This window comes from Cibotium barometz, chromosome 62, assembly GCF_041138505.1.
Source record: "Cibotium barometz isolate CiBa-2024 chromosome 62, ASM4113850v1, whole genome shotgun sequence".
Classification (NCBI taxonomy): domain Eukaryota; kingdom Viridiplantae; phylum Streptophyta; class Polypodiopsida; order Cyatheales; family Cibotiaceae; genus Cibotium; species Cibotium barometz.
The window spans coordinates 35,074,785-35,101,115 of record NC_141107.1 but is presented as its reverse complement, the minus strand read 5'-3'; the positions used below and the strand labels follow the sequence as shown (position 1 = coordinate 35,101,115).

General features: G+C 41.1%; 1 protein-coding gene across 5 annotated transcripts; it reads right to left on the bottom strand.

Annotated features, from left to right (window-relative positions):
• On the bottom strand, positions 1–26,331 carry LOC147604408 (uncharacterized). Of its 5 annotated transcripts, none has more exons than XR_015265448.1 (4): positions 25,800–26,331; positions 25,284–25,478; positions 23,525–25,036; positions 1–172 (listed from the first exon to the last, which is right to left on the bottom strand). XR_015265448.1 is itself a non-coding variant. In XM_086795511.1 (3 exons), the coding sequence occupies exon 3, from the start codon at positions 24,841–24,843 to the stop codon at positions 23,938–23,940; it is 906 nt and encodes a 301-aa protein (XP_086651637.1). In that variant the 5' UTR covers positions 24,844–25,223; positions 25,284–25,478; positions 25,800–26,331; the 3' UTR covers positions 23,316–23,937. The 5 variants fall into 5 exon arrangements, 3 of the variants coding, with proteins under 3 accessions (XP_086651637.1, XP_086651636.1, XP_086651638.1); XR_015265449.1 differs by lacking the exon at positions 1–172 and adding an exon at positions 1,857–2,641; XM_086795511.1 differs by lacking the exon at positions 1–172 and having other exon boundaries at positions 23,316–25,223.

The window sequence follows — 26,331 nt, the reverse complement described above, 5'->3', positions numbered from 1 at the left end:
ATCACTTCTTTCTTCAACCAATCATGTCTCTTCTCCGTTTCTCTTTGTGTTTCGTTGGCTTTGTTACTCATGTCCTATGTATTGATCATCAAACCATTCAAATAGCATATCCATCATCTTGCCATTGTAAGTGTCATCAAGCTAATCATTGGGTTGACCATTATGGATTGTCCTGCATGTAGCAATTTAATCACAACCCAGAACCCTAAACTTGGGCTTAAATAGAAAGAGCATTGTTGGAAGAGAGAGAAATAGAGAGATGGATGACAAGATTGGATATTTTTTACTAGATGTTTGCATGGTTCATTAAGTATATACTAGTCCTCAACCCGCGCATTGCTGCGGTATGTATAAGGGAGGCGAAGGGGCCCTAGCAATGAAGCGTCAGCCAGCAATGAAGCGCTTGAAAGTTTTTTTGGGGGACTCATTGTAATTAGCGAGCCAATTGATCCACGTTCCAAGATTTCTCTTCTCTCTCCTCTCCTTGTCCCAAAATTGTCCATGGTTAATATGTAATAGATTAGCATAGTTAAATAAGGTTTAATTATGTCCAAATTGGTTGCACATTAGCTTTACATATTATTTAGCATGTAAGAGCCACAACCAATGAAGTGATAGCTCAAGTAGTCGTAAAGGTGTTTATCTAGGACTAGAACGTCCAAATCCCCCAAGATGCTTCTTTGGTGGTATCACCTACGAGCGGATTAAAAAGGGCCTATGGGCGGTGAAAAACGATAGACGTAAGGATCTTGGGCCCAAGGCCATTCGAGAAAAAAAGAGAGACACTTTCACCTATTTTCAAAGGGAAGCAACTCCTATTTTGAGCTTGTAAAATTCCATTGCTTATGCCTAATGATGAGCTATTATCTCAAAGTTGGTAGAAAATTTAGCTTTGATCAAACCGAAAGTTTTAGAGGAGGATGAGAACTACTGGGGGTCGCTAAGTCTCATTACCACTAGCATCATGGTTGGTAGAGATATCAATCAATCGTAGTTATGCAATAATTATACATAGAATCACCTATAATCACTTTTACAGAGAGAACTATATAGCTCTAATTAGTATTTGATTTAATCGAATTGAGCTAGGTTGCTTTCAAAAAGTAAGTGTGTGTGTGTGTGTGTGTGTGAGAGAGAGAGAGAGAGAGAGAGAGAGAGAGCTATATTTGAGTGTGTTCATGATATAGATAGAGAAAGATTGAAAGACAAAAATGAACATGTTTTTTAAGCTGTTAGGTACCTGATGATAAAGATGAGGTGGACTCCAAAAGTTTGAATTTGCAACATGGACCACATTTTTCTATTGCTTGAGGAATAAGTTAACTTAATATAAGAAAGGAACCCTATACAATATATTGGTTGCAGAACATGACAATGATCTCATAAATAGATGCTTGCAGCACATAATTAGCACGCTTCCCCTTAGCATGTAGCCGCTACCACTTATAAGGACCTTTGAGGACATCCTCCACATTAACGGAGCAAGACATAGAAGCACTGTTAGAGAAGCTCGTGTTTGAGGGTGTCCTACCACACAAACAAAATTAGGCAAAACTCCACTAGTCTTACGTCCATTTTCATTGAAAGTTCTACCAAAAGCTAGCATTCTACCATACTCAGGAATGATGTCGAACCTTGATTGATGAGCTCATCATTCTCATCCGTAAAGCATCCAACTTCTCTCATTCTCATGATGCAGTTCCTCCAAAGTCAAAGGAGGCGTTCTCTTAACTACATCAATTTAATCGTAAGTTTCAATCGAGCAATTATTATTCAGGTCGTTTCTAGTAAAAGAATGGAGATAAGTACTACAATAGCACTATAAAGTAGAAGTTTGTCTATAATAAGATGCGAATAATTCACTCAATCAACGATAATATGATGCAAGCATTCTACGCAATAAGGGTGTATGGTGCATGCCTAGACTCATACTCAATCTTGTGACTCTATACATTACTTTGTGTATCACAAGCATATCATACAGGCATTCCACAACCTTCTATTAATCATGCTTGTCCTTGACCTTGTTAGGCAGCCTCTATTCCTGATTTATGATGGAGCGCACATAATTTATGTGTACACAATTGTTGTCAATATACCATATTTTATGCTTAAAACTATTCAAACTAATACATACTTTTACGTACCTTCATTTTTCGTGCCCAAATATTGTACGTATTGTACCTAACATTTCTCTGACCTCCTCGTATGCATGCCGATGTGTGCTTCATGTGCAGACACTACATTATTAGGAACTCAAGTATAGAACGAAGAATTGGCTTTTCATGGTTGGATGGATTATAACTATATAGTATGCCAGTCAAGGTTTTCTTTTGCTATCCTGAAAGCTCTTCTCCTTCACGTTCTTGCATAGTTAGGGCGAGAGTTTTGGCATTTGGTGTCTTTCTTTGAGAAGAGCAAGCGAATTAGCATCACTTTAGCTTGGCTAACTCTGCTTTTCTTAAGATCTCTTCAGTGTTCTTGGCAAGAGAGAGAAATCACGCAAATCCTTTCTTTGGTTCGTCTTGCATATCAGTCTTTTGAAAATGGAATCCAGACGCTTTAAACCACAAGCACCAAAATCCCCACCCTATAACCAAATGAATTGTCCGGAATCTGTTAGCACCATTAGCACCACCTCCTGATGTGCCACAAGATGAGCAGTGTAGAGCTTTAGACCCTTGGCTTTTTTTACCTCCAAGAAATATCTTTCAGCCTATAAATATAGATACAGAGAGATGCTTATGAAAAGCCCTACCACTATACCAGATTTCCTACTCCAAGTCCATAACATTGCATTGGGATTAAATGACAAACTTCCACCATCGGTGTATCATGAAAAATGTCAAAGTTTACCCAAAGGTATTAAAACGGCTTTAGTTTATGAGGATGGTCGAAAGGCACAAAGTCAGGCATCAAGAATGCTCCTTGCCAATGGAGTGAAGGGAGAGCTATCGTCACCTAGATGGAGGTAAATAGAGATGTCCTTTGCCATGGTTCTCACACAAAGTGGGGAAAGAAGAAGAAGCTAATGCAAGAGGGAAACCTACAAGCAAACCTATCCAAGCAAGCATCCATCTAACATGCATGAATCCAATAGCATACAAGCAAGCGAGAGTAGAGATCTATTCTTTTATTACTTATTGTGAAAAATGACACATATACAAGTGACTAGTTTTCACACTAGGCCGACCAAACTTAAAAATGGTCCAGCCTCTATTAGTAGTCTTACTTGCATGTACGCGAAATCCTTAGACATTTCCTATTCGAAATTATGCACAAGGTAAGGCCACTATATATTCCAACGCTATCTTACAAAAGATAAGTGCCCGTTCGAAAGGGTAAGACGGCAAAGCGTCTTACGGTAGGTCGGGTTAGTGAAACCATATTAACCTACAAAGTGGTTAACACCTACCAGTATAAAATTGTGCACTTTCTTGAGCACTCGTGATAGCACCCTAAGCATTGACTACTATTTCTTGCATATCCACTAAGAAATCCCTAGCCGCATCAATCCGAATACCGTAAGTCCTAATTTTACCAGAGATCAAGGTTGACATCCGTACATCCATACCGTAAGACGCTAAGTGTCTCAAGGGAGGTCGGGTTGATAAAACCATGTTAATCTATGGAGTGGTTAACACCTACCAGTATAAAATCGTGCCCTTTCTTGAGCACTCATGATAGCATCCCGAGCACTGGCTAGCATTTCTTGCATATCCACTAAAAAATCCCTAGCTCCATTAATCTGAATGCCCGTAAGTCCTAATTTTACATGAGATCTAGGTTGACGTCTGTACATCAACATAAATGCAGTGTAACCAGAACCCGAATGCTTAGCACTATTATAGGCAAACTCGACCATAGGGATATATCTCTCCTAGTCAAATGGTTGCCAAGAGACATATGCACAAAGCAAATCCTCTAAAACCTAATTCACCCTCTATTTCCCCCATTACACTGAGGATGATAAGAGGAACTCATATTCAACGTAGTCTCTAGTTCCTGGAAACTAGTTGCACACAGTGGCCAAAAAACTTCAAGTCCCTGTGACTCACTATGCCACAACGCAAAACTTACAATCTAAAAAGCTGTCTAACAGATTGTTGTGCCAATTTAGTTGCTTCCAACATTCTCCCTTGTGGATAAAAATCTTGTCGCCTTCATCAACTTGTCTAAAACTACCTAGAGAGCATCATGCCCTCCATGGCAATCTCATAATAAAACCCATGGAAATACTTTTCCATTTGCTCAAAGGAATCTCCTAAGGATGTAACAATCCTAAGGGATTCAACCTTGTTCACCTGACATTGATGACACTTGACCACATAGTCCTGGACATCCGCCTTTATCTAAGGCACGTAATACCCAGACAGCATCATGCCCTCCATGGCAATCCAACAATAAAGCCCAATGAAATCCTTTCCCATTTGGAATCTCCGAGGATGTAACAATCCTAAGGCATTCACTCTTCTTTACCTGACATCTCACCACATAGTCCTGAACATCTATCTTCATTTAAGCCTCGAAAATTCGTTTTACTAAATCATAAGTTTGTTGGATCGTTGGATGAACGCTACGTACCTAGTGCTAATCCTTGGGATTAGTGTCCTAATCTGTCATGGTTAGGGGAACCTCGGGATTAGGAGAAAGCACGTGAATATGGGTGGCTAAGGTTTTTATTGATAAATCCATGTGTAGTGACTATTTATAGCAGGATGGTTATTTAGCAGCAGTGGGCACTATATAAGTGAAACATGGATATTGTTGTCATAGCCTCACTATTGGTCAGAGTTCCACCAAGACTCCAGCCACACATGTGGCCGAGCATAGATCGCATGACAAAGGCCTCTATGGGGTAGACTGACATGGATCTGTAGGAGTCAGGCCTTGGTCCCTGGCTCCGAGATGGTTGGAAGCATAGAACCTACAGTTTGGAGGTGAGCTAGCCTGCACCCCTGTTAGGGGATTTGTACTAATCGTTGTGATTTGCCATGGGGTTCTAACAATGAAGGAGCATCATGACATTCAAACAATAGCTCTCCGAATCTCATCATTATTCGGCATGCAAACTCTATCAACCCAGAACAACAACCCATTCCAAATAAAGTATTCCCTAACAGGTGGTATGACACCTAAGTCCTCGTCTAAAACTACAGAGCTTCGTGCCTAGATCTTTTGCCTATACTGGTTGAAATGCTTGCCAGTCTGACATAGCCCTCTCTTGGAATCATACAAGTCTCAGCACTAACCTCGGCAAAACTCAAAAGATTCAACTGCCCAATCCTACTCAAAGCATCTATCCGCAACTCGATTGAAACTACTCTTCCTATACTTTAATTTCCATGTCAAAATCATGCATAAGTTATGTCCACCGTGCCTTCCTTTACCTTAAGATTGAGAGTATGTAAAGCCTCGACAAGCCCCTCATTCCAAGACTATTGAACGTCAGTCCCTGTCCTCTGAGAAGGTTTATGAAAGAAACAAACAGTTTCAAGAAATCCCTCATTGACTTCCTAAGAAATGCCTCGCATCTGAAAAACTGGCTAGTCCATCACCTTCTAGATCTTCTCAAAACCTATGCTCAGTGAACGACCTAGGTATATGAGTTCCATGCAAAAGAACTCGCTTAGAGATTTTTGCATACAATTGCTCACGTCTTAGAATCCTCAAGATGATCCAAAGAGGTTCAACAAGATCCTCAAGGGTACAACTATTAACTAACACCATATTAGTGAATTTGGGAATTTCCCAATTCCCATTTTTGAATACTTAAAAAAGGGGACATGGATAACATGTTTGTAAGTTTCTCAAAACCCTATCATATGACCTATCGTTGGAAAGCGCTTGAAAAATGGAATCTAAAGAGCTATAAAGCGCTCATTTTGGATTAGTGGTGTTCAAGTTATGTTAATCCAAACTTTTGACCACGTGTCCCAAACTTGTGGGAAATTCCCATATTCCCCAATATGGTGTTAACTAAAATATCATCTACTAATACCACAACAAATGTCCCCAAATAATCACAAAAGAGATCATTCATTATATGCTAAAAAGTAGGAGGAGAATTCATGAGCTCATAAGGTAATACGAGAAACTCGTAATAGCCATATTGTGTACGACATCTTCGTCAGCTTTTCGTAACTGTTGACAACCAATATGAAGATCTATCTTCAAAAAAGTAGATAGCACCCTGCAACTTATCTATATCAAATCATCCACTGTCGGAAGAGGCTCTGGGAAGGGAATACACATTCTTTACCATAACTTAATTTAACTTTCTATAATTCACGCACATTGCCAACTTCCATGCTTCTAGTGCTTTAAAAGCACACAAGCTCTCCATGGAGATTTACTTTTATGAATATGTCCCATCTTGAGATATTATGGCAACTGTCAAGAAATCTCACCCTCCTCCAACTAGCTCATCCTATAAAGTGCAGTACTCATAGGATGATACCCTAGAATCAAATCGTGTTATAATCAACTTACCAAATAGATGGAAGACCATATTTAGTAGGAAAAACATCGGTAAAATCTTCCTTGATGCCTCCTAAAACATGTCTCCCAAGCATCTAATTAACATCAAATGAGAGGGAATCAAGAACACACTAGAACATTTCATACTTAGAAGCTCTATTGAATTTACAAGCGTAGAGGATGAGAAAACAAAATTACCCTTAAGAAAAATTGGAGCATCATCTATCAAAAAGACTGAGTAGGACCCTTCCAGTATCTTTGGGCTTCATCAATGTAAACCATTCTTTCCCTGGAATAACATTGACCCTATCTATATTCATAACCAAAAAATTCTAAGCACTGTAAAACACAAGATAGATACCACTAACACATGCATTGGTTTCAAATATGTCCATATCCTGCTGCCACGTTCACATGGTAAGTATGATTACCTAGCTACATCTTCACTCCCAACTTCTACACGTCTCATACTATCGCAGTTATGAGTACTACTAGGATCAAAAAAAAATATGTGCATAATCTTCCCCAACGCCAATTTATACATCCATATGAGATCATTGGGACCAAAAACTGCCATGTTAAAGCTACACTTTATACAAGCAAGTATAGTATTTTTGAAAGTTACCTTTCATCTAGGTCACCTGAGCTACCTTGGGGTTGTTATTTGCTTGCATGCAACTCACTTTTAGATGTCCTTATGACCACAAGTGAAACACTGGTCCTCTCAAATGTTCTAGAGATTCTACTCATCCATTTGGGCATTAGGTTCACCCAAAGTCTGGGTCTGGTTTTGAGTTTTGTGAAGCTTTCCCAATCTGAACTTGTGTTTTCGCTAGGAGTCTTGATCATCCATTTGGGCATTAGGTTCACCCAAAGTCTGGGTCTGGTTTTGAGTTTTGTGAAGCTTTCCCAATCTGAACTTGTGTTTTCGCTAGGAGTCTTGATCAGTAGTACTGGTGGTCTAAGACCCTTGAGAGACATTCTTCTAATTATGGGGCCCCCCATTGTCTCTCCATATATCCTAAACTGGATAGCATCCTCCAGCGTGTTGGCTATGATTCGTTCTCTCTATTTGTGAGTATGGCCTGCACTATCCTCTTGCAGATTTGCTTCTAGGAAGTTTTCAAGTATTCATGCCCATCTTCTACTGCTCCATTGATCGAAAAACTCTACACAAGGGTCTCTGTGAGGGACTCCTCCTAAGGATCACCTAATATACAAGCATAAACAAGATTAGAGAAACCAAATAAAAGGGGTGCAGACAAGCTCACCACCCAACCGTAGGCTCATGTCACAACCCCCCCCCCCCCGCCCCGAGCTAGGGGCTAAGTTCCACTCCCATGAGTCCATGCCAGCAGTCAACCTTGGTCCTTGGCACAGGGGCCCTTGGCAAGACTATCCATGATCCACCATGTCCATGGTAGGAGTAGGCCTCTTGGTCTAGGTCCAGACCACGATGAATCTATAACACTCCAATCATAAATAGCCAATAACCTTGGATTTACTAAATCTGAACCCTAGCCACCTGAATCCGCATGCTCCCTAACCTTGCTAGATAAGTCCCTAACCCCAAGGATTAGTGCTAGGTGTTGGGAAAAGCATAATGAGTGATAATAAAAGCTTAATGAGATCATGGAGTGATGAAAGAGCTATGGTGGTTCAAGATAAGCCATGGTGGTCACATGAACAAAAGTGTAATTAACTAGTACTTAATCCAAGATTAAGAGAGCATAATGACAGCACAATAAGGAGCATCACATAGCATATAAAATTCGTGTTTTTCTCATTAGGAGGGCCACCATTTTATAGCCAAAGAGTACATGTTTGAATGACATCATTGCTTACATCTCACCAAGAGCATCCAAGGCCATCTCCCCCCACATGGCTCCCTAGAATATAGCCTCCATGGAATCTTCTGAAACTCGCCTACTTCAAGTGGGGTTTGACCCTTACATTCACCTGGATTCTCTTCACATTACATGGTCCTTTTACATTTTATTGAGTGCTTTAACCTTAGACCATGACATTGATCATAAATTCCAACATATTCCAATACCCTCCCTTGATCATGGCATGGTATATTGCCCTCCCTTGATCCAAACATTACATGAAAGAAAAAGCTAACTCATAAGGAGTATAGCTCTACAGTACATAAAAGAAATTAGCATCGCTCATAGGGAGCATAGCTTCTACATTGCGAAAAGAAAATGACATGACATGAAAAACATTCCTCTCCCATACCCCATCATCATCATAGCATCATCATCATCATATCCATGGGCATCATCATCATCATTTGTTGGTCATGGAGACCCAACTCCCCATCAATCCCCCCTTGAGGGCTACATGGCCTACTGAGAGATATTGTGAGCATCATAGAAACACATAACCTACATCATCGGTGGTTAGAGGTGTCCATACATAAACATTTGGGTAAGAGAGGGCATAAACATTGTTGGCTTTAGAAAGCCCATTCTGCATCTACCTCTGCATCAAAGGAGGTAGTAACATTGTTGCATGCTTGGATTGCTTCTGCGGAATCATCCGAAGTGCTTACCATATTTGCCTGGTTGGTGTAACATTTGTCGGCGAGGTGACCTGGCTTTCCACATTTGGTGCATATTCGCTTTGGCTTGTCTTTGTGGTAGCAATTCTTGGCAAGGTGTCCTGTCCTTCCACAATGTGTACATTGGAGTGATTTGCCGGTTTGCTTTTGAACAAGGTATGCCTGGTTTGAGACAAGATCAATGACTCTACCTTTCAGCTTCTTCTCTTCTTCCAAGAGAACACTCTCTATTCCCTCCAAAGTGGGATCCTGCATATACTTTAAGGTCGGCATGAGTGTATCATACTCGGATGGCATTGACTTTAGGAGGATGGCTATGGCATCACTCTCCTTGACTGGTTCATTGATGGCTTCGAGCTGGGCCATCAAGCTCTTCATGGTGTTGATGTGAGATGCAAGTGTCTCATCAATCTTGTACTCTAGACTGTAAAAGTCTACTTTGAGACTGATTTTGCTGTGGAGGCCTTGAGCACCAAAAGATTTATCCAGTGAATTCCACGCAATTTGTAAAGATGTTCCATTACCAATGTAATGTATATAACTATCTTCAACTCCAAGGGCAATGAGAGCTAATGCTTTCTCATCCTTGGTTTGCCAAGAGATTTCTCCTTCTCGTGTGGCAGGTTTAGGTGTAGTGCCATTGACTATGCCCCAAACTCCTTCTTTCATTAGTAAAAATCTCATTTTGACTTGCCAAGTGTGGAAGTCATGACCGTTGAATTTCTTGATGAAAGAGGATGATATGTAAGTTGACTCCATGATTGGAACTGAACAATGCAATAGATTAAAAGGCTAGAGTCCCCCTTCACCATATATATGCATGAAATTACTCAAGAATTCCCCAAACCCATAAGCCTTTGCATAGTGATAATAACGGGGCCTAGACTTGATCCTAGGTTTTCTAGTTTTGCTTTTGGGTTTCAATGATTTTTTGATATAATCTTCATTAGATGATTCAGCATCCGAATGCATGACTACAAAGAGATATTCAACTCAATATGCATATTAGAATGTCATCTCAATAGATAATTATATGATGATTAGTGGAGATGATTAATTAAAGAGGAAAAAACTGCCCCCAAAAATAGAGTGAGCTTTAAGCAATTGAATGAGGCTCTTCCCAAATGAGAAACATAAAATGCTTTAAACCAAGTGAGAACCAAGGTATTGGCTCTAAGCTCAGCACTCAAACATGCCAAGATGTTGCTTCAATCTCTGTAAATCTGCTCTGCAACACAGCATATACTGTCACTGAGAAATTAGTTCAAACAGCAGCTACAGTGGACCATTGCTCATGAAAATCAACAAGGAGGAGCTTCATAGCATCAATGTTATGCTCATAAGAGGAATTTGCAAACCATGCTTTGTAGAGCTCCAATTTCATGAATTTCGCAGCGCAGAGGCGGGCTGCTGCTGCTGCAGGGCGAAATGCGCCGCGTGTACTTCGTGGGAGCTCAAATGGAGCTAGGTGTAGAAAGCGCCGGATGTTAGCTCTCTTTTGAATCAAAAAGCTTGAGATTTGGTGGAGTATAGAGCTCACATGAAGCAAAAGACCAGAGGGGGTGCAGTGAAGCTTTAATGGAAAGCTTGAAAAAATGAAAAACTAATCAATGTGGTTAATTACTATGCCTAGGGATAATCATGGCTCTGATACCATGTTGGGAAAAGCATAATGAGTGATAATAAAAGCTTAATGAGATCATGGAATGATGAAAGAGCTATGGTGGTTCAAGATAAGCCATGGTGGTCACATGAACAAAAGTGTAATTAACTAGTACTTAATCCAAAATTAAGAGAGCATAATGACATCACAATAAGGAGCATCACATAGCATATAAAATTCGTGTTTTTCTCATTAGGAGGGCCACCATTTTATAGCCAAAGAGTACATGTTTGAATGACATCATTGCTTACATCTCACCAAGGGCATCCAAGGCCATCTCCCCCCACATGGCTCCCTAGAATATAGCCTCCATGGAATCTTCTGAAACTCGCCTACTTCAAGTGGGGTTTGACCCTTACATTCACCTGGATTCTCTTCACATTACATGGTCCTTTTACATTTTATTGAGTGCTTTAACCTTAGACCATGACATTGATCATAAATTCCAACATATTCCAATACTAGGTACATAACATTCCTCCCCACTTAGGACATTTCCACTACAAATGAGAAACCAACTACCTGCATCAACTGTCTCCAAAATCAGGTTTATACCTGTCTATCAAATCCAAGTCAAATCCACATAGCCACGTATCAAGGAACCAACTCAATTGAAGTTGTTGTTCCTCCAACATATGACCATGGAAACAAGACAAAAAAACACAACCTTCGCAGGTCCTTAAAGACTATGAACCATCCTTCAATTCCCGAGCTCCTCATGGAATTGGAAACTTCAAATCATAGAGAGACAAGGATTTGCTAGCTGCAACATAATACACATCCTTTCCAGGATCTGGTAAATCCATGTACCTAGGGGATATCATATCTCCCTCTCAGAGACTCCTAACTATTAGGCACCACAACTGTGTTTCCTTCAAGCTATCAAAGTTCGAGGGAATCTGGGTCCTACCAAACAATTTCTAGCTGTTGCAAGAACCATATGCTTAGTAGTACCATATGTAAACTCAACCATGGGGATGCACCTCTTCCAATAAAATGGTCGCATCATGGAGCCATAAGCACAAAGCATAACCTCCAAAACCCGATCCCACCCTCTCCGTCTGCCCATCGGATTGAGGATGATCAGAAAAACATAAGTCCATCGAATCTCGGGATGCCTTTTCCTCCTGCATGTGCCAATGTCACATTAAACCATCCGTAAGCCCCTCCTTGACACCTTAAACAACAAATCTCATACAGTGCCCGATTGTGCATTGGGCTATGCACCCCTTAACTTCTTCCAAAAGTTCACAAGATGTTTAAATAGTGTTGCAAAGTTTGTTGCTTTCAGATCAAGCCACTTAATCCTGTTGTAGCAGAAAATGAGATCCAAAACTAAGTGGATTAAGTAATGCAGCTAGTTATGAAATAAAGAAGTGATTCACGTACATAATATATAAGTGGGAAACAAGCTCCCTTCAAGGTGAAATTTAACCCCAAAAGCTTTGTAAGCTCTCCTTGTTTCAGTCCTTGCATGTTCCTTTCAAGTTCTTGAAAGTTGAAGTTATGAAAAGTCTATAAAAGAAGTAGATAATTTTCTATGATCAAAATAGGGGTTTACAGCTCAAACTAGTCGTCAAAAATGATTTATAACCTAGTCGTCAAGATAGCAATTTATTTTGATCAAGAGTAGGTTTAGGTTATCTGAGAGTTTAGGCTGTTCATTAAACAAGAGTGTTAGTATATGTACACAAAAAGAACGCCAACTGTATATTCACTACAAGAGAACGGCTCAAAAGCAACGAATTTTTGCAGCGAGTTTTCTGTAGCATGATGCTTAGAGCTTATGCATAACGTCATGCAAGAGCTATGAGGTTATGTAGCATGATGCTTAGAGCTTATGCATAGCTTCATGCAAGAGCTATGAGGTTATGCATATCTCTATGCAAAATCTCTTCTTTAGCTAAGAGCATAGAGCTTATGCAAAGTTCTATGCATCATGCATAAGAGCTCAATGCTGCATAGCTCTTACATAAGAGCCCACTTTTATGTTTCAATTTTTCAATGTGTAACCTTTCTCGACTCCCTTGTAGGTTGTGGTGGCTTCTACACTCACAGCAAGCAAGCTACACCGGATCATATTGTGCAACACCGCATCCATCTCGGGTAAGTGCTCTCATCCACCCTCGTGTGTATTAGGTTTTCTTGTGCATTGGGTTTTTTTATGCATGGATCTTAGAGCGCACACATACATAGCTCCATGCATGTAACTTTAAGCACGTAGCACGGAGCTCTATGCATAAAGCTTTATGCATGGATCTTAGAGCTCAAGCGTAGAGCTCCATGCACATGTAGCTTTATGCATGGATCTTAGAGCTCACGTGTAGAGCTCCATGCTTTATTAATGGGTCTTAGAGCTCATGTTGCATAATCTCTAGCATGGAGCCGCATGCATAATCTCTATAAGTGTAGCTTTATGCATGGATGTTAGAGCTCACACATAGAGCTCCATGTGGGTAGCTCTCTACAAAGAGCTCCATGCATGTAGCTCCATAGCCTCCATGCATAGCTATGAAATGAGCTTTATGCATGTAGCTCAATGCGCAAAGCTATGCATGGAGCTCTATGGATATCTATGACCTCCATGCATAGCTATACATGGAGCTTTATGCATGTAGTTCTATGCATAGCTATGCATGGAGCTCTATGGATAGCTATGACCTCCATGCATAGGTGTATACATGGAGCTTTATGCATGTAGCTCCATGCATAGCACTAAGCTATACATAGTTTCATGCATAGCTATGCATAATCATGCAAAGAGCTTAGGCATAAAGCTCCATGCATAGCTCCATAAACTCCATGCATTAGGTCTCTTCTCTATGCATAAGCTTTATGGTCTTGTGCATAAGCCATCCCTTGGGCGCTCGTTCCCACATCACCTCAGGGACCCTTTGCACTGGTCCTGCTTCAGGAGTCCATGCCAGTCAGCCCTGGCATCCCATACAGCCAATGCCTGCCCATAGGGACCCTTGGCAAGACTACCCGTGATCCGCCATGTCCATGGCATGAGTACCTCTTGGTCTAGTTCTAGACCACAATGAATCAATAATAATCCAAGACTCATTTATATAGTGCTTATTGCTGCTATAAATAACAGTCCACTCACAAAATACCAAACAAGGTTGGATTTATTAAATTTGGATCCTAACCACATGAATCTGCCTGCTTTTCCTAATCCTAGGGCTCCCCTAACCCTATTAGATTAGTCCCTAACCCCAAGGTTTAGTGCTAGGTACATAACATTCCTCCCCACTTAGGACATCTCCACTCTTGGAAATAAATGAAGGAGAAACTAGCTACTTGCATAAACTGTCTCTAAAATCAGGCTTATACCTATCTATCTAATCCACATAGTCACGTATCAAGGAACCAACTCAACTAAAGCTATCGTTCCTCTAGCATATGACCGTGAAACAAGACAAAAAAATAAAACCTTTTGAGGTCCTTGAATAACATAAACCATTCTTCAATCCTCCAATTCCTCATGGAATTGGAAACATGAAATCATCAAGACAAATATCTGCTAGCTACACATCATATCCATCCTTTTCGGGATCTGTTAAATCCTCGTACCAAGGATATCATACCTCCCTCTTAGAGTCTCCTCACTATCAAGCACCACAACTATGTCTCCTTCAAGCTATCAAAGTCTAAGCGAATCTAGGTTTTAACCCAACTCCTACCAAACATAGCTACTACCATAACTATATGCTCAATAGTAGCATAGGCAAACTTGACCATAGGGATGTACCTCTCCCAATAAAACGATCGCTTGGAGCCATACACACAAAGCACAATCCCAACATCTGATCCCACCCACTCCGTCTACGTACCGGCCTGAGGATAATAAAAAAAACACAAGTCCGTCGGATCTCCAAATGACCTACTATAGTAGTGTCTGACAAACATAAGATATCTTTCCCCTAGTCTCAGCACAATCTAGCACACAGACTTTATCATTACGGAACAACAATCGGTTCCTAGTATGGTACTGACTACCTTCCATCTTAACAAGTGAAATGATCCCTAAGCCCTGGTCTAAATCAACACCCCCACCCATGTCATGGTCCACCCTACAAATAAACCACTTGAATAATAGTGAAATAATTCACATGTTGACACATCTGACAACTCTCGTCCTAATGGAGCTCCCACATGGAAATATACATGCGATCTGCCCCAATCCTAAGAGATATTCCAACTACTGTCACAGTCTCGTCCTCCCCTAGATGGCTCGTCTTGTAAGATGCAATACTCAGTCTGAAATCTTGGGATCCAAAAAATCATGTGATCAACCGACCGTCCAACTGGAAGACCACAAACTAACTCAACAAAGAAAACATCTATGAAACCTTGCATTGATGCTTTCTACTCCAATGCCACCCCTCCACCTCGGGTGCTCTTTACTTCATTGAAACCTGTGAGGCAAACTGACAATATATGGAATATTTTACAAGTGGCTTGGACATGTAGATCCTCAGAATCTTTGTGTTCACCCACGAACATGCTCATGACTTCAAGCGTCCAGTGTTCGGTGATGGCTGCACCTAGTGGCGCAGAGGGTAGCTTTAGAAAATTGATCAAAAAAGAATTGGTGGCTTGTAGCTCGAAGTATGTCCTCCATGAATACACTATTTTGATCGATATGTATTATGGATCTATTCGTTGTTGTTGGGTTGGTGCCTAGCAGTATGTGTTTCTATATAACCATATGAGCCTTCATGTTGGTTGGTTTTCCATGGTGCTTTTTATGAACAAAGTTTCCTTAAGCGGTGCCCTCTCATGTCTTATGTAGTCTGTATTCCATTGTCTCCATCTAGACTCCAAATACTCCTTCAGTAGAGGCAACTCCACCTTGTAGATATTTGATGTCATCGGAGATTGCACTCTGTGGCCGGCTATTGTGTAGATAAAAGTGTTGACCTACAATTAACATCAAATGAAAGGATACCAACACAGTGAAACACTTCATAATAAACATACATGGTATTACGAAGTCTTGCTGAGTTTACAAAAATAGAGGATGGGACCACAAATCACCCTTCAAACATACAGAGCATCTTCCATTATAAAGGACAAAACATGATCCTTCCAATCTACATCTGCGTATAACTCTGAATGGATATCAATGTCTGAGACACATGCTTGTCCCACATCTGTCCATGTCCTGCTGCTAGTTTCATACGACACGTGATCACTTGGTTGCATCTTCACTCCCAGGTTCGTACAAATTTGGCATTAACGAAGTTGTGAATATTATGAGGGTCAAAACAAGTGGCTTGGACATGTAGATCCTCAGAATCTTTGTGTTCACCCACGAACATGCTCATGACTTCAAGCGTCCAGTGTTCGGTGATGGCTGCACCTAGCGGCGCAGAGGGTAGCTTTAGAAAATTGATCAAAAAAGAATTGGTGGCGTGTAGCTCGAAGTATGTCCTCCATGAATACACTATTTTGATCGATATGTATTATGGATCTATTCGTTGTTGTTGGGTTGGTGCCTAGCAGTATGTGTTTCTATATAACCATATGAGCCTTCATGTTGGTTGGTTTTCCATGGTGCTTTTTATGAACAAAGTTTCCTTAAGCGGTGCCCTCTCATGTTCTATGTAGTATGTATTCCATTGTCTCCATCTAGACTCCAAATACTCCTTCAGTAGAGGCAACTCCACCTTGTAGATATTTGATGTCATCGGAGATTGCACTCTGTGGCGGGCTATTGTGTAGATAAAAGTGTTGACCTACAACTAACATCAAATGAATGGATACCAACACAGTGAAACACTTCATAATAAACATACATTGTATTACGAAGTCTTGCTGAGTTTACAAAAATAGAGGATGGGACCACAAATCACCCTTCAAACATACAGAGCATCTTCCATTATAAAGGACAAAACATGATCCTTCCAATCTACATCGGCGTATAACTCTGAATGGATATCAATGTCTGAGACACATGCTTGTCCCACATCTGTCCATGTCCTGCTGCTAGTTTCACACGACACGTGATCACTTGGTTGCATCTTCACTCCCAGGTTCGTACAAATTTGGCATTAACGAAGTTGTGAATATTAGGAGGGTCAAAAAAGATGTTCATATTCTCCCCTAACACCGACCCATACATACGTTTTAGTAGCTTCAAAAAAGAGCACGAAAACCATTTGCGAATTGTTTTTAAACTTCTTAAAGAGAATCATTTGTATGTAAATCCTGACAAAAGCTCTTTCTTTCAAAGTAAAATTAAATATCTTGGGCACATTGTTTTCGATGATGGCATTCAAGTTGATCTTAAAAAGATAGCAACCATTAGAGATTGGCCAACTCCCAAGAGTGTACATGGTGTGAGATCTTTTCTAGGACTTTCAAGCTTTTATAGAAAATTTGTGTGAAACTTTTCTCTCATTACATTACCACTGACATTATTGTTGAAAAAGAAAATTGTTTTTCGTTGGGACGACAGTCAACAAAAGTCCTTTCTTTAACCATCAAATATCTCTTAAATCACGTTCCAATCCTACAATTACCCGACTTTACTAGACCATTTTTCCTAGTTGTCACTGATGCTAGTGGATCTCGTATAGAAGCCGTTTTGATGTAAGATGACCATCCCTTAGCATTTGAAAGTCGTAAACGAAAATCCTCTGAACTCAACTATAGCACCTATGATAAGGAACTTTTGGCCGCAATACATGCTCTTCGCAGGTGGAAACACTACCTCATGGGTTCAGAATTCTTGATTAAGATTGACCAACAAAGCATTAGCATTAGACACCTACCTAATCGGCCCTTGATTTCCAATCGTCTTATTAAATGGGCTTCCTTCAATCAAAGTTTTCACTCCATGATCCAATATCAACCAGGTCATGTTAATGCTCTTGTAGATACTTTGAGCAGTAGACCATCAATTAATAATATTTCTATTGTTCATATTGAAACCTTTGATGCTATGCGTGACAATTATGTCCATGATGTTGATTTTTCAAATGATTGGAATGCACTTGTTCATAATAACTATTTGTCTCTTAATACTTGTTCATATGTTGACAGTTTCCAATCATTTTTCAAATGATTGAAATGCATTTGTTCATAATAACTATTTGTCTCTCAATAGTTATTCATATGCTAACAATTTTCTATTCTTTGAGAAAAGATTATGCATTACTTTATCATTTAGGTATATTGTTTTGCAAGAAATGCATGAACCACCTTATGTTGGGCATTGTGGCGTACTTTCTACTTTGACATCATGTGAAACTTTTTTACTGGCCTAACATGAAAAAAGATATTGCATAATATGTCTCTAGTTGCATTGTTTATCAACGTGTCAAGTGTCATCAAGAGACTCTCGCTTTTGTAATTATTTTTGATAGCTTTGTTTTCAAATTTAGGCTCTAAGATGAACTTTAGTTCCGCTGTTTACCAAAAAAGCAATGGCCAGACTGAAGCTACTAATAGCACTGTCATGGACCTTTTGAGGACCTATACCATTAATGACAAACCTTCTGATTGAGATGAGCATTTGCACATTTTATAATTTGCTTATAAGAATACCACCCACTCTGCCATAGGAAAACCACCCTTCGAAGTTATCTATGGTAAAAAGTTACCTACTCCGACTTTTAGCTGTATCTCTATACCAGTCTCATAGAAAAGTCCATAATCGATTGTGGACTTTATGTACTCGAGAATCCGTCTAGCCGCATCCAAGTGTGGCTTCCTAGGGGTCTACGTAAACTGACTCACAAGTCCAACAACATAGCTTAAGTCTAGCCTAGTGATGGTCATGTAAATCAAGCTACCCACTATACGCATGTATGTAGTGGGGTCCTCCAAAAGCTCACCTGTATCTGCGGAAAGCTTTGCATTCTGCTTCAATGGCACTGAAATAGGCTTACAGTCTATCATACCATACTTGGACAACATGTCCAAGCCATATTGCCTCTGCAATAACAAAATGCCATGAGGTGATCTCATCACCTCTATGCCCAAAAAATATCACAGCTCACCCAAATCCTTCATCTCAAACTTTTGCTTCAAAAGCTTCCTGACATTCTTTATGTCAATATTACTATCACCAGTGATAATCAAGTCATCCACATAGATGACTAATAGCATGATCTCTCTATCTGTCTTTTTCACATAAAGTGAAAAATTTGCATTGGATATCTGAAATCCAATGGTAACAAGATACTCACCGATCTTGTTTGATCATGCTCTGGGTGCTTGTTTTAAGCCATACAAGGCTTTGCGTGACCTGTACACAAAATCTGGGTGTGCATCACTCTCATACCCTGGTGGCTGCAACATGTAAACTTCTTGCAAATCACCATGCAAGAAGGCATTCTTTACATTCATCTGATGATGTAAAGACCAATCCTTTGCTGCAGCCATAGCAATGACAACTCTCACGGTTACCATTTTTGCAACCAGGCTGAATGTCGCTTCACAGTCAATGCCATAAGTTTGTACTGTCTTTGGCCACCAATCTTGCATTATACCTGCTCACTAACCATCAACGTTATGCTTGACTTTATACACCCACTTATATCCAATTGTCTTCGTTTCCTTAGGCAAAGGCACTAACTCCCATATTGCATTAGTATCCAATGCTGCCATCTCCTCATTCATGGCATCTTTCCATTTCTTATTTCCAAGTGCCTGCTCAAAACAAGTGGGCTCCAATTCCTGTATTGCTTTAACCATATAAGTATAATGATCGGCTGTATATCCATCATATCTCAACATGTCAACATAATACCTACCCTTGTAGACCTACGTAAGTATAATGATGGGCTGTATATCCATCATATCTCAACATGTCAACATAATACCTACCCTTGTAGACCTACGTACACCTAGATCATTGCCATGTGTCCTCGAAACAACCCTCGTTCTCCTTACACCAAGAGTAACCACAGATGGAATGCCAAGCTCCTCATCAAGGCTCTGCTTAGAGTCACTAAAGTCGCCAGCCACATATGAGTGACTTGCTGACAAATCAAGCACAAAAGATTGATCAACCTTTTCCTTCCCTCTATGTGATACATGTGTACTTGTATCTGTCCTCAACTTGCATGACCATGAGCTAACATTGGATTCACTGTTAGAGGACTCTCTAGGTCCAGTAAGCACCTATGATTGCTACTTTACAAGTGGTGCAGCATCAACACTTCTTACATCTGCATCTTTTGTTGCCTTCACTGTTGGTGCATACTAGCTACTCATCTCATCAAAGACAACATCTCTGCTTACTCGCATCTCACGAGTGATAGGATTATAACATCTATAACCTTTCTGCTCCATAGCATAACCAATAAAGATGCATTTCTCTGGCTTTGGATTCAACTTTGTTCTCATTTCATCAGGAACATGCACATATGCAATACACCCCCAAACACTTTCAAGTGGAACACATCCGGTCTTATGCCTCTAAACTTTTGTTTAGGCATCATACCATGAATAGCTGCAGTGGGTGTCTTGTTCATAATGTACACAACAGTTGCTACTGCCTCTGTTCAAAAATAATGTGGCATATTCTTTTCAGCCACATCAAGGCATGTGCCACTTCTGCAATGTGCCTATTTTTTCTTTTTGCAATAGAATGTAGATACTGTGTACCATTTCGTATTATACGACGGATTGGTTCAGCTGCATATGAATTGGATTTGCCTTCTCATGTAAAAGTTCATCTTGTATTTCATGTCAGTAGACTTAAGGAAGTACTGGGTGGATCAGACCAGTTAGTTACTCCTCAAAAAATCATAGATGTTGAGGACATGACATTTGTTCCACATGAACCTGAAAAGATTCTTGGATTTCGTGAAAGAAAATTGTGTAATACACTTATCACGGAATACAAGATCAAGTGGAAGAATCGTGTTGAGGAGGACGCTAGATGGAAGACATTGACTACTCTTCAGAGAGATTACCTTGGCTTTTTAGTGAGCTCAGGAGTGAGCTCTTAGAGGAAGGGGAGTATGTCATGTGCACAGTGTGTATCTACCGTGTGCTACACGCACGCAAGAATAGCTTTGAGGTTTGGGAAAGCTTGGAGCTAGGCAGGCTGATTGGCGAGATGAGTTAGGGATAGACTAACGGGCGGGCACCCAAGTATGGACGGGCGGGTGCCCAAGTGTGGACGCCCGATGACCGGCCAAGAGCCTATAAAAGGGTGGACAAGGTTAGTCATTAGTCATATAGAGTCTCACGTGATTTGTGAGAGCTCTATGGTCTGGAGCCTGGATCTAGTGCAGACGTGCACCTGCTTTACGCAGCCGAGGCCGACAGCAGTCTCGAGGCCCGCGAGGGTAGCTTCGTGGCGGTATGGGACGTCACGAGGTAGAGATTGGTCGGTACGTCCTTCTAGTTAGCTCAGCTCGTGGCTCGGTGGGGACAGCCAAGTCTGTGGGCTTGCCCATGGCTGTCATGGTTGGGTGGTGAGTGTAGGCCTGCACCCCCTTCTTGTTTGTTTGGTTTGTTTGCAGGTTTCGAGTCTCGTATCAGGAGCGTTCTACGAGGAGATCTATGGGGTTTTGACATCCTATCTCTAATGCCACTTCTTATCTTGAAAGTTGTACGGCACACTGGGTGGGCGTACCATTGTACTTGTTGCTTTTTTTCTTGCTTAAATCTGTTGTCAACATGCTACCAAATAGTTCTCCCAATGCTTCCGACAATCAGCATTCCACTTGATGAACTCCTCTCTTTCCATTATGGAGAACATATTCTGGATGGTCCGAAACGGGCCTGATTTGGGGCGCCACTGGACTGCATTTTTCTGCATATGACCATCCCACTGTACCCTCTTCTGGCTGGCTGTTTGGGATGTGTTTTGCTGCCCTACAGACCGCCCTTATGTGCGGTAAGATGCTGCCCTATCCTGACTGCGTCAACAGCCCCTTGGCCACCCTGTATAAGCCCTTCTTGTCGCCTTTGACTGCCCTAGCAGCCCCTAATGCCCAATTTGCAGCATTTCAGCCCCAATGCGCAGTCGGCCAGCATAAGCAACCCATACACAGTAGTTGGCCAGCAATAGAAGAAGCACAACACACGTACGAAATAGGCACAACATTAAATTCCTATTTTTCATCAGTTATAGGCATTAAATACAAGCTGACGACAACATATGTCCACCGACCAACACCACCAGGCATATATAAGCAGCCCACAATTCATCACATAAACCATCTCATTTCACAAAAGTTCATCAAGCAATTAATGAGCATTTGTGCCTAAAAGCCCTCGGGTTTTTCTAGAGCATACAAATCAGCCTTCAAGCACCCCATGATTCCTATGCAGCATAGAAGATCCTCTCATTTTCAGCCTGTGCATATCCTGAACAGATTTGGACTTGCATAACTAGCTTCATAGAGTCTTCTACAGTGTTATTGGGTCAGCATAGCGTTCGGTCTTCCACATCCTTGCATTCGGCAGTCCACATCATCATTCACATCATTGTACAAGTTCTCTAAAGTAATACAAGTAAATACTCCTGCTTGCACGGTAATTGGGACCTAATCTGGTGTCGACTCTCATCTTCTCCCTCAACTCCTCTCTCTTAAGTAAAGCGGACTGCTTAAACTCACAGGTTTAAAGAAGGCTTTGTTGCATGTTACAACAATCAACCTATTGCATGCTACATATGGCTACTGTGATGATGGGTGTTTGAATGCTGCGTTTACAGCCCTCTGGCCGCCCCTTGAAGACCTTGCTTGGATGCTTTTGCTACCCCTACAAGACTGTTTTTTTCTTCTACATGATGATGGTGATGCTGGCCTTGCTGAATGTTGATTCTGGCTGCACTTATGCTCTCCTCAATCTTGCTTCTGTTCATTGGGTGCCTTAACAAGAATACAATGAATTGGCACAAATGCCCTTACATACACATAAATCACACACTCGACCTCTCAGCTGGCCTAGGTAGAAGCATGTCAACGCCGAAAGAGTGTGCACATGACACATAAGCTCTATTGTCTTATGCAAGAGCTCTTATTTATGTATTAGAGCTCTTATGGGTAGAGGATGTGGAGTTTAATGCATAGAGCTTATGAATTTCTTAATGTTAGGAAATTCCTTTGTGTAACTTTCCTTATGGTCCCTTGTAAGTTGAGGCTCACACTCATGCAACACCGCATCGATCTCAAGTAAGGGCTCTTACGCTCATTGTCTATTACAACATGGTACCCTCGTGTGCATTAAAGGGGGGGGGGAAATCAATGCACAACACTATGTGAGTTATGGATGAGCTCTATGTATAGCTTATATGAAGCTTATAAGTTATGCATAAGAGCTCTTATACATAGCTTTTTATGCATAACTTATACGGAGCTTTTGCATAAGAGCTCTAAAGCATAGCTCTTATTGTATAGTTTAGAGCTATAATGCATAGCTCTTATGCATAAGAGTAAAGCTCTTATGCATAGCTCTGACTAGGGCTCTTAATGCCATAAGTGCTCTAATTCATGGCTAATCCATAGCTCTTATGCATTTGAGCTGGTATGCATAGCGCTTATGGCTTTAATGCATAAGAGCTATGCATAGCTCTTTTCTTTTTTATTTTGGGAGAGCTATGCATAGCTCTTAAGGTATAGCTTAGATCTTTAATGCATAGCTCTTATGCCTTAGAGCTATAATGCATAGAGGTTGAGAGCTCTAGAGGTAGTTGTGATTGTTAGGAGAAATGCTCATGTTATGTGCTTTCAAGGTATTGTATGGATCAGAAGGTGACATAGGGTATGCAAAATATATTGAGTCAAGATACAGGAAAAGTTTCCAAGTAAAAAGAGACGGTAAGCATAGAAAGGTGATACCTTATTATCAGCATGGACCAAGGAGCTTGTACTTGACCCTCTTGAATCACCAAGAACCTCAGCCCTTGTTGCAGCTTTCTTGACGTGCTTCCTTTGAGTGAGCTTCTGCTGTAGAAGAGGTAAGGACTGTTGAGGTGTCACTTTCTCATCTAGCATATGTTTCCCTTTCCAAGCAAGCCCGTGGTGCATGGCAGTCCAAGATTGTCTCCAAACTACACTATTCCTACACCTTGGAGAGCAACAAACGTTTTTTGGCTGTATCATCATTCGGTGCCCACTGTTTAGAGCTCAATTCCAAATCTTCCAGAGTCCGAGCAGCTGCATCAGCATAAATGTCTACTATGGAACGCATTTTCTTGAGCTTGATCTTCCTCTTGAACAGTCTTAATCGGGTTTCATCACCTGCCAAACAATTATCTGTGTGCATTCAATGCAATGTTGGAAGTTGAAGAGAACTTTACACATACAGGACAAACTTGTAGCATCGAAGCATCTGAATTTAGTCTTAGAAGACCAAGATCCTCAGCGTTCTTGCTTTTTTCAGCTTTATTGTGATGTCCCAAGGGTTCAAACTCAATGGATGAGGCAGGAGGCTGATTGATAATGCCAAGTCTCTTGTCATTGCCTTGACTCGCATCTTGATAAGGGTCCTCTGATGTCCAAACCTTTGGAGGTTTGAGATTGTCCAAATTTCCTTGGCTTCGGAATAAAGGCTGTGTTGAACACCCTTTAGAGAGCAAACTATGCTCCCTTATGCCTGGGTCCTCTGATGTCCAAACCTTTGGAGGTTTGAGATTGTCCAAATCTCCTTGGCTTCGGAATAAAGGCTGTGTTGAACACCCTTTAGAGAGCAAACTATGCTCCCTTATGCCGTTTGCATGCACACTCCGATTATCTTGTACAACCTGAACGGACCCACATCCCAGCTTTGGATCCTTTGCTAAAGTGGTCACATAGTCACTTCGACAGTGCAAAGATTCTGATTCAGCAGAAACATCCACTCCAAGATCTCTTGATACATCTGTACGTGGGAACCCATGAACCATTGTTTGTAAACCTGATTTACCACTCATTTCTGTTTTCACATCTATTAGATCATCATCACAGAAACTTTTGGGTAATGGCTTTAGTATTCTTGCTGTAACAGACTTCTGAACCAACTTGAAACCTTGCAACCCATCCACACCTGTTTGCTGTCCTGGCAGGTGAGCTTCAGCATCACCAAGCAACCCTTCTTCTGCAGCCGCCTGCTCAGAGACTCTTATTTCAAAGTCGTTGAGATCTTGTTGGCTGTTCTCTTGAGAAAGCCCAGGTGACATGTCCTGCTCAGAACATGCGTTTAGAGAAGACCGAATACTAATCTCAGGGCTGACGTATAGCTGGCCATTAGGAGGGAGCTAAAAGGGTGGCAGGTCCACCGTCATGCCATGGATCAAGCATTTGCGTAAAATTCGCTGAGGGAATGGCCAACTTTTCGAGAAATCTTTGCTGCGAACAGCAGACACAAAATGCCTGCAATTTGTAGTACCCCATAAAAAGAAGCGGTTTGTGAGGAGCTATGACCTACAAGGGAGGTTCTTACAATGACAAACCCAATTTCGGAAAGTCACACGAAAAGGCGATCACAATCAAAGGAGGCCATATCACAGGAATTGGTATGGCCATTTTGAAGTGAATTCCAGAAGAGTATGGGATAAAACTGATGCAAAAGAATGAGTGCAAATCAGTGCCTTTTGAAGCCAAAAATATGAGGGGAAACCTGATTGTGAAAGGAGGAGAATGCGGGGAAGGCATCTGCTCCTCCGAGGACTTCGTGGCATCATGCCTTTCTTCTTCTGTTCCGATGGGCTGCCCGACTACTAGCTGCTCATTGCTGTGTTCTCCGCCCTTGGTTATTATAGGTTGCCATGGCGATTTTATTCAGCACGCTGTTGGTACCGTTTCAATGGTAGTCCTGCATATCATATTGCTTAAAATTTGCACCTTGAAGCTCCATGTCCCAAGAAAACATACAGTGATGAAGTGGTACACACGCTTGCACGGTTAAATGACCTGCTTAATTCGGACAGGGATATATATATATATATATATATATATATATATATATATATATATATATATATATATAGCATAAATACCTGAATTTCCAGTCTTTCTTAGAGCATATGAAAGCATTTAAAGGTTAGCGAACCATATCACTTCAAGGTAAAGCGACTGGTAGAATGTAAGCTAAGACCTTTCATATGAATTAGGTAGTGTATTGCAGCAATTCTACCATGCTTTTAATCCCCGGTGACAACAACCGCAGAGATGTTTGATAGCTTGAGGATGATAACAAACAGTTGAGATTCTTGAGAATGAGAGCACGGATTCACGACAAGCAACAACAGCTCAAGCCTCAAACTATTCGCTAGTTAATGGCAGTCAAAGCTTTCTTGGATTGGGTGCTGCAGTGTCAGGCAGGTTGCCAGTGACTCCAGATAAGGAATGGATAAGGACTAAGCAACTTGCAAGCTCTTCTTTTTCATGCTAGTACAGCCTAGTAGTATAGAGACCATTATGGCACCGTTGGGGTCGGTGATTGTATGAGCTTTGCACCACGGCTGCAAGAACAAGGAAACCTTCAAATCTGCACAAGTAGCAGCTAGGTGCAAGAAACCCTCCCAAAGAATGAAAGGCAATGTTTTGAAAGCAAGGGAGAAGACAAACTGTGCGATGCGAAAAGGAAGCATGGACGGAGGAAGAAGAATAAAAAGGAAGTGAGAGCTGGGAAGCAGACCATCACATTAATTACCGACAGAGAGTCC

What these genes read in the sequence shown, in the direction of transcription:
- LOC147604408 (XM_086795511.1), bottom strand. Translation starts at nt 24,843, where the DNA reads ATGTCACCTGGGCTTTCTCAAGAGAACAGCCAACAAGATCTCAACGAC.